The 9,731-nt window shown below is 40.7% G+C and overlaps 1 protein-coding gene across 1 annotated transcript; it reads left to right on the top strand.

The window, feature by feature from the left end:
- Positions 1-5,503: 5,503 nt before the first annotated feature.
- On the top strand, positions 5,504-7,120 carry LOC129771226 (uncharacterized). Its single transcript, XM_055774651.1, has 3 exons — positions 5,504-6,082; positions 6,141-6,988; positions 7,051-7,120. The coding sequence occupies exons 1-2, from the start codon at positions 5,960-5,962 to the stop codon at positions 6,465-6,467; spliced, it is 450 nt and encodes a 149-aa protein (XP_055630626.1). The 5' UTR covers positions 5,504-5,959; the 3' UTR covers positions 6,468-6,988; positions 7,051-7,120.
- The last annotated feature ends 2,611 nt before the right edge of the window (positions 7,121-9,731 follow it).

Genomic DNA, 9,731 nt, shown 5'->3' with positions numbered 1-9,731 from the left:
CCCCATCTCACATTCCAATAAGATTAATCGGTTTCCAAGTGGGCGCGCTACACACGGATACGAACGATTTCAATAACCTGTTTTCGAAGCTATCATTAAGCTATTGAAACAATTTTTCGACTCAATAAATAGCAATCATATAACTCTTGGACATTTTATCTTTTGTATGAAATGATTATCATACTGTTCCGTTGATCCGAAGCAGAATGAATCACGCTTAAAGAAGGAATGGATTTTTTCTTGGAATTTAGTCAGCAGAAATAATGCCCTTTCCCAACAATTAAAAACGACAAACGGTAAACAGTTTCATCAAAGTGATTTCTTCGATATGGGGATATATTCACTACATCATGTCATATATTTCATATTTTTCATTATGAAATCCATATCCATGGCACCTATCGGTATCGAATTATCATCGAAACCAAGATTTTCGCTAAATGCTCCTTTCAGTTCGGCCTGTAAAAAACTTTTCTGAACTCTAATCCATCAAATTTGGAGCCCTGAAAAGGGCTGTTGATTATATGCTAAGCTAATATAGCACGCTCTCCTCGGATAAGATGGGCCAGCTGGATGTCCTTGGGCATGATGTGACGCGTTTTGCATGGATAGCACACAAATTGGTATCTTCGAATAAGCCTCCTGCAGCGTCATAACCGCGGAACTTTGGAAGCGCAAGTCGGTTTTGAAGTCCTGAGCAATTCCACGAACCAAATGCTGCAAAGGTAGCTTGCGGATCAGCAATTCGGTCGACTTCTGATAGCGACGAATTTCATGCGAAGTTCCCGGTCGATAGCGATGTGGCTTCTTCACGCTTCCTGCGGCTGATGCGCTTATCCGAGCTGCTTTCGTGGTGCCTTACCACCGAAAGACTAACGAGCTGTCTGCTTAGTCCCGATGAAGCGAGTCCTCACGGTGCGAGAGTAGAGTAAGAAATGAACGAAAGCAAGGGAAGTGTCATTATATAAAACATAAAAGAATCGAATGTAAACCCCACCCTCTTTATTGTGTAAGCTTACTGTATACTCACGAATATAATAAGGGTGGGATTCCCACAAATCCTTTACGGAATAGGCACCTTCAGCCGTGGAGGGGACAGGGTGTTAAACACCATTCAACCAATTTACAATAAAGCAATTCGGCTCGCAATTGGCGCTTTTCCCACCAGTCCTACTCTTGCTGTAATGGCAGAAAGTGGGCAACTTCCCTTCACCCACCTGGTAACAAAAGCCATCACGAATAAAGCCATCCGTCACTTGTCACTCCCCGAAAGCGACCACAATGTCCCATTAATACATAGAGCTAAAACATGGTTCAAAAATCTCACGAACAAAGACCTTCCCGATATATGTGAACGTTCATCTGCGACGGGAAGAAATTGGAACGTCAAACCGCCGAACATTAACCTTGAACTTCTCAAGGCAGTTCGGGCGGAAGACCCTTCTCCAAAAGTCAAAGCCTGCTTCAATAACCTCGTTGCATCTAATTTTCAAATCAACCACCAGGTATACACAGATGGTTCAGTCAGTGCCGATGGAGTTGGATGTGGAGTCTTTGAGAGTAGATACACGGGTAGCTTTTCTCTTCCACCGCAATGCTCCATCTTCAGTGCGGAAGCTTTCGCCCTTCTAATAGCTACCCAAGAATGCACCCATGAGTTTCTTCCTACCACAATATTCTCAGACTCAGCTAGCTGTCTCCACGATCTTCTAAGTGGAAACAGCAAACACCCATGGATTAAGCAAACAGAAGAGGCTGCTTCAAATAAAAACATCTCCTTCTGCTGGGTTCCTGGTCACTCAGGAATCCGCGGAAACACAGCCGCCGACATACTGGCCGGCAAGGGCAGCAAAATAGAACCCCCAGACATGCCCTGTCCTCCATCTGACATTGTCCGCTGGGTAAAACAGCAAGTCCGTGAAAGCTGGGACATAGGTTGGATAAACAGCCGTCCCACACATCTTCTTCAAATTAAAAATTCCACTCTTCCTTGGGAGGACCGTCTCAATAGTAAGGAAAGGCAAGTCCTTACCCGTCTTCGAATTGGGCACACTAACTTCACCCACTCACACTTGTTCTGCAGAGCCGAAAAACCCCAATGTGCTTGCAACGAAGCTCCGGTTTCCGTTAGCCACCTTTTACTTGAATGTCAACATACCAAAGATGCTCGAGTCCGACACAACATAGGTCAGAGTCTCCGAGATATCCTCAGTAGAGACGAGACCCAAGAAACCAATTTAATTGCGTTTCTGAAAGAAACCGACTTCTTTGGTAAAATCTAAACCGAAATACTAAATACCTTGGAAAGTGCTTATTAAAGTTCGCCACTTCACAGTCATGTATGCGTGTTTATGTGTGTATACACATGTATGTACGGGTCGGAAGGAAGGTATTCATACATGTATATACACGCATTCAATAATAATAAATAACAAATAATATAATATATACTTTCATACCCACATCTATCTTCTATCCATTACATTATACTTTAATCAACTTCCTATTCCTACAGCCACACTCACCAAGGAGGATAAATTCATTAAATAAACCTCTCCATTTTTCAGCTATACTATATACCATTAAATTCAAAACCATTATATTTTATTATCTATTCAAACTGTATTTCATTTCATTTCACCCCACCCCACACCCACTCCTCCCCTCTTTCCTTCCCATACCACTCCCACCCCCTCCCACTCCACTAATCCCACCCAAATCCTTTCCATTCCTTTCCTTCCTATCCTCCTGAGAGGGGCCGTTTTGTTTTTTGGCTTTGGAACACGCCTTTCGCTAGGTCACTTGTGCTTCGTTGCTGCTTTGGTCCTCGGATCAGTAAATTTTTACTTTTCTTTATAGCATATATTAAATATCTTATGAAGCATAGGATCCCTTCCTACCTTCTTCTTTAACCGAGAGTCGAGCGGACAGGTCTGATGAGTGATTTTGTTGGTTTCCCTTTCGCCAGTCCCCTCTGGGCTGGTTTTATTGTGGCTCTTCACTGGGCTAGAGGCGAATGAACTGCAAAGTTTAAAGCCTCTTAAAAACAAAGAAAGAAAGAAAGAATAAGGGTGGGATTTAGATTCTATACTTTTATGGTTTATAAAATGACGCTTCCTTTGCTTTCGTTCATTTCTTACTCTACTCTCGCACCGTGAGGACTCGAGCTCGTTAGTCTTTCGCAGACAGCTCGTTAGTCATTCGGTGGTAAGACACACGATAAGCAGCTCGGATAAGCGCACCAGTAGCAGGATAGGTGGAGAAACCACATCGCTATCGACCGGGAACTTTGCGTGAAATTCATCGCTATCGGAAGTCGACCGAATTGCTGATCCGCAAGCTACCTTTGCAGCATTTGGTTCGTGGAATTGCTCAGGACTTCAAAACCGACTTGCGCTTCCAAAGTTCCGCGGCTATGACGCTGCAGGAGGCTTATTCGAAGATACAAATTTGTGTGTTATCCATGCAAAACGCGTCACATCATGCCCAAGGACATCCAGCTGGCCCATCTTATCCGAGGAGAGCGTGCTATATTAGCTTAGCATATAATCAACAGCCCTTTTCAGGGCTCCAAATTTGATGGATTAGAGTACAGAAAAGTTTTTTACAGGCCGAACTGAAAGGAGCATTTAGCGAAAATCGTGGTTTCGATAATAATTCGTTACCGTTAGGTGCCATGGATATGGATTTCATAATGAAGAATATGAAATATATGACATGATGTAGTGAATATATCCGAAGAAATCACTTTGGTGAAACTGCATTATAAAATTATTTGTGTACGAATGCCGCAATCGATAGTCGACTCTAATTTGCGCTGGGTAATTTCCTCGGAGGACTCGATTCCTCCTTTGAGCATTAATAATCTCTTTCTGGCAAAATGATGTGGTATGAATCACATTATTTGAATGATAGAATGAAGAAGTTTTCTGCCAATTTCCTTCAACCTCCAAAATCTTTCTCCCGTTTGTCGTTTTCGCGTTCGCTAATCCTTTCTCACAACACCCATTTCTAGTTTGAGAAATTGTTGAGTAAACATTGTTTGCCAGTGCGCGTAGAGCGGGAATTCCTAAAGATTCATTGCACCTCTAATAAATTGCCGAAAGACGTGATCTTACGTTGATCGCACTTGATTGAAAAAATCCAAAACGAAATGTGTTTGGTCGCAGCATTATATGAGTAGAAAGCAAATAATCGCTCGAAAATGACTTGATTTTTGCGATGTGAAACATTTTCCGTTTTTCATGTTATGCATGCAATATTGGATACGAAAATTTCCACTGATGGTGAAAAAAATATTCAGAAGCTTTCCTGTTAATTGCGACTGATTGAAAAATAACAAAACCAAATGTATTTGGTTGCAGTGTTATATGGATAGAAAACATTAAAATAAACTATTTCGCATGAATGTATTTTTCAATTCCCAGGGGAACTGGCAGATTATTTTTCAGCAACGATGATAGCATCGAGAATTCCGCGCGTGTATGTGTGTGTGTGTGTGTGTGGCGGCTGCTCCGATGTTTCAAGCGGAACCGTGGCATCACTCTCCTCCTGACGGATTCCCTTTTGGCCTTAGGTGCACAAACAGGCTCTTGGTGACACCGTTCATCAGCGCTTTCATGATAAACGAAATGAGCTTCACAACAACAGCGACAACATGCTCCAATCGCTGTTCAATCATAACTGAGTGGGTTTACGAGCGGCGCTCGCTTATATACCGATTGATGATTTCAATAGCCTGTTTTGAAAGCAATTTTAAGACTATTGAAACAAGTTTTTGGATGAAAAAGTAACAAGTATATGACGCGTAGACATTTTATCTTTCAAATGAAGTGTTTATCATACCATTTCGTTCAGTTGTTTAAGAGCTATTAACGCTCAAAATCTCGGTCTCCGGCGTAACGCTTTCGTTCTCGAAACTTTGGTTTTACACCCCGGTATAGAAATGAAAGACGTAGTCCTACGTCAAAATAACTTAGATCTAGGAATCATAACGCACCACTATCAAACATACCAGAGGCTGCACTTAGAACATGTAGCTTTCTGTCAGGCGTTTGAATCAGTTGTTGCCCAGGGTTCAGACCACGAACACTAACCTTCCCATCCTTCCCATCACGAATGATTTGCACTTTTTGTGGACCATCTGGTTTGGCGGGCGCGGGAGATTGCTGCCTTTGGTTCGGCTGGGAAGTTGATGCAGAAGCAGACCGTGAAGATTGAGTTATGTTCTGTTGAATAATCTTCGTTGTACCGTCCGGTTCTTTCACAATAATACAACGCTGAACAATGGACTGTTTCGGTGGGTTTGCACCATCTATTCGGAGTAAAATTATAACGATTAACCAGTCGACTCAAAGGCCATTTTTTCCGGTTCCGATTACCTTGTTGCTGTTTGAGTTCCATCGCACGCTTTTGATTGTGTGCTGCCCTCTCTAGCCGAAGTTGTTGTACCATTTGTTAGTTTATTTCCTCCCTCGAGGCCTTACTAGAGATTATGGCCGATTTGTTCGCCAAACTGGAACCTGGGGCACTATTACCATTGCTGGTCGGTGTTGATGAGTTCGACAAATCGCCAGATGACGATGTGATGTTACGGGTTGGTGGAAGCTTTCCTGTGCTAGTTCGAGTTATTGGTAGGACCTGGGCTGCAGTCAGTTTCTCCTGTTTTTCACCATAAAGTTTGATCTCCCATAGCTCCAACTTGTCAAAGTTCAATTTTATATTTCTAAAACAGAAACACATCACTTGTTTTCAATTTTCATCGAAATCACAACAAATCATGTAACGCAATACATGCACTGTATGTCAAAATGAAAATGTTACAAAAGTAGGCCGGCTTCTATTTTCCCACTCTGATTTCGATCCAAGTAGTCTACTTGGTAGGTGCACACAACATTACTCGTCACTGCTGTTTGAAATTGCAATAGAGAAGCAAGAAGAAATTTCACTCAGCACCAAGATGAACCGAACGAACGTTACATCCCGGATTCCGACTGGCTTGAGGGTTCCGAGAGGCTATCGGGCCACCCAAGCAAATGGAGGTAGAGCGGAATCGGGAGGGAAAGTTCGTTTTCCACCCAAGGTGAGTAAAATCGTGTTAGAGTGCGTAGCAGCGCTAATGAAATCTTATTTTCTTACAGACAATTCCAACCAAGAACGAGATATATCCTGAAGAGGGCATGATCGAGGACGAAGATTTTCCGCCGCTGTTCCATGATGACATCGAGGATACTGGAGATGACGTGTACGACTGGGAGCCGATAGACATTTCCGAGGTCGACGAGATATATTTTCGGAAGATGAAGGCTGAATCGGAGCTTCAAAAAATGATGGCGGAAAACACCAGATTGCGGCAGGAGAATCAACGGCTTAAAACAGCAGCGAAAGGGGTAAGACTTTTTAAGTATTGTTGTTTTAAAATGCTACTAGTTGTTGCAGGAGAAGTGGCGCAGTCGCTCTTTATTTAAATCTTTTATTATACACGTAATTAGGAAGCGTTCAGTGTTTTTGTTTGTTATCTTCAAATTTTGTTATTTCAAGTTGTTCCGTTGTATTTATTGCATTTGTTCTGTTGTTGTCTTCATTTGTTTTGTTGAGTTTAGTTGCGTTGTACTATTCCGTGTTGTAGAATTTATTGTTATGCTGTGAGTTTTGTTTGATATATTTTTGATGTTTTAGTTTTTCTGTAATATTTGGATGTTTCTCAGTAGTATTTAGATTTATTTTATTTATACCGTTATTGTTTTCCGTATTCTGTTGGATTTTCTTATGTTACTTTGAGTTTCAGAGTTGTTATTTTTTTACACTACTGATTTTTCTATTATTTGATTGTTCTATTGTTTTCCGCTGTAGATATTATTAATATTTTTTTCTTTCTTACATTGCATCAAATACATGAGAGCTATCGAGGGGAATCTTCTGGCCTTGGCCTGACTTGCTAGCCTACAACACTGAGAAATGGCTATGAGTAGGTGACACAAGGAGTGACGTGAGTTCATTTTCCAAATTAAAAAAATACAAATTTGTGTTAATATGTTTTATTTCCCATAGGTGATAGATCAAACCGAGGAAATTCATAGAGATGGGGCCAAGTCACGATTTAGCTTTAATATTTTTTTTTAACAATTTTTGTTGTAAAATAAAATAAAATTAATTAATTTACAATAAACTAATTTAATGTATATTCTAAAACCGAGTTGTTACTATTTTTTCACTGATGCAATCGAACTCCCTTTAAAAAAATTTCAAACTTAGACTCAAGTGTTAGGAAAATTTTAAAATTGACGATGACTCCATGTTTCCGGGAGGCTTTAAGTGCATACGATTTTTCAACATAAAGCTAGACTCTCTTTTCATTCCGCCATGGTTTAGGTTTAGGAGCCCTTCGACGAATAATGAATTCTGGGATGGGTTTCGTTTGAGCGCGAAGTGCGCATTCATGGACCAAACGAGAAAATAGTTTAGGTTCCTCCATAGAAGAATTGATTAACCATCTCCGGAATTGATGGCTAGATCAGTGATGTCCACATAAATATATTGTTGGTTTTATTTCTAATCAATGTGTCGCAACTACTGCGACAAACCCCCACTAAATTTCTCAGTGTATAAACACGGACTTACATCCCTGCAGCAAAACAGTGAAATGCTGGCAGTTTGGATACATGCAAGAAGAATGATAAATAGAATTGAAGCAAGGATGGAAATTATGCGACCATGATTCGATCCATGATTAATCGCAAACTGCACAGATCGCGATCTGTACAAGTTGCGATCAACTATTACTCCTCTCCCTTCCCAACAGAATGATGTTCTCTTGATTACTCTGAGTCTATTAATAGATCGCATCAACGGATCTAGATAGAAGAAACGAAAGACTCTTTCCACTCGGTTTGTGTGCAAATCGCAGCAGTAATTTGCTCCACGGAGGCAAGTGTTTCTACAGTATACGATTCGCAGTATCTCGCCTCTCCGCTCAGTTTAGCTCGCCACAACCCGAATGTTGCCGAATGTAAAATTAACTCTCCGAGTGCGTCTTTGCAGGCGAGACGGGAGACCGGTGTAAAGCAAAACTGCACTCGTCATCAGCCACTCGTTTCGGACACTGAAAACCAGAGCGATGTGATGCTCAGATCATAAATGTTCGTCAGTAGTAAACAGTCCGAACAATACAAATACAAATACAAATTTGGATACAAATCTTGATGGATAAGTGATCACTACCTTTGGGATCTCAAAACACATTCCACTTGCTATCTAATGATACTAAATTCAAGCAGAGGGAGTGGCCAAGAGCACGTCTTTTAGCAGGAAGTTTAGTGACAAGTGTTGGTGTTATGTTTTATGGAAGGATAGTTCTAAAAACGAATGGCGCTTACTGATCCCCAATCTATATAAATAAAAATGTAAGGCAAAATCTGTTGATAAGCGGAAAACCCGAAGAAGGGATGGTCCGATTTTAGCCTCCTGTATTTTGTTGTATTCGTCTCTTCCCGTAGATCAATATAGTGTAGAGAAAAATCGGAAAATTTTCGGAAAATCCTAAAGGAAGGTCGGAAAATTCGGAAAAATGAATTCCCACATGTTCGAAAATTACATCATCATAAGCGTTGTTAGTCCATTCAATATTTGCGATATCGAAATTGATCTTTGTTCGTAAGTGGGAATGCATTTTCAGGCGAAATAACGCATTCTCATATCATATATCTATAAATAAAAATGGAAGGCCAAATGTGTTGGTAAGCGCAAAACCCGAGGAAGGAATGGTTCAATTTCAGTCATCTATATTTCGTTGTATTCGTCTCTTCCCGTAGATCAATATAGCGGAGAGAAAAATCGGAATATTCGGAAAATTGAATTCCCATATGTTATACAATTAACTAAGCGTTGCTAGTCCATTTGATGTTGGTGCTAACGAAATTGTTTTTTGTTCGAAAGATGAAAAGGATTTTCAGATGGAATAACGCATTCCTGTATCTTCTATCTATATAAACAAAAATGGAAGGCCAAATGTGTTGGTGTGCCCTAAACCCGAGGAAGGAATGGTCCGATTTGAGCAGTCTTTATTCTGTAATATTCTCTGTATCAAACATGTATTTCATGCAACGGAGAAACATGTTATTTCCAAATGCTTGAAGAATCTTGAGCGAAAATTGTGTCTGAAAATAACTTTATATATATTTTTGTAGAAGTACTAAACAATTTATAGTATCATTCTTCGCCGATTGCCCGAAGTAACCAGACGAAGGAAAGTCGCGTCCAAGTTCCGTTATCGGTTACCGCGTGATTGTTGTTTTTTTGCCGCTGAAGAGTTCATTTCGCTATCTGGATAGTGAGTGAAGTGCCCTGCCTGCAAGTGGATAAAGGCTTTCATCCTCGGAAAGCCAAGCATTGGTTTTTGTTTTGTCGCTGCTTCGCCGACATTGGAGATTTCGCCGAGTCATCGTGCCAACAGTGACAGTGCGGGTAAGCTTTCACCGACGACTGTGTGTAGTGGTGTCGTAGGCACATTCCCACCACCAACGAGCTTTCAGCACGCTCCCGTTCATCTGCACTGGAGTGCGTTCATAGGTGAATAACATTAAATATACTGAGAGAAAATATTTAATAATTATAAGTTTTTTTTTGTTTTTGTGAATTATTTTATTGTGAAATATTGTTTAAAAAAATACTTAGAATATAAGTGAAAATTTAAAATGGCAGAGAGTGGGGGACCTTCGGATATGGAGGTCTCT

The sequence above is a fragment of the Toxorhynchites rutilus genome, chromosome 2, assembly GCF_029784135.1.
Source record: "Toxorhynchites rutilus septentrionalis strain SRP chromosome 2, ASM2978413v1, whole genome shotgun sequence".
Taxonomy (NCBI): Eukaryota; Metazoa; Arthropoda; class Insecta; order Diptera; family Culicidae; genus Toxorhynchites; species Toxorhynchites rutilus.
Note: the sequence above shows the minus strand (reverse complement) of the source record. Positions and strands in the feature narration are given on the sequence as shown.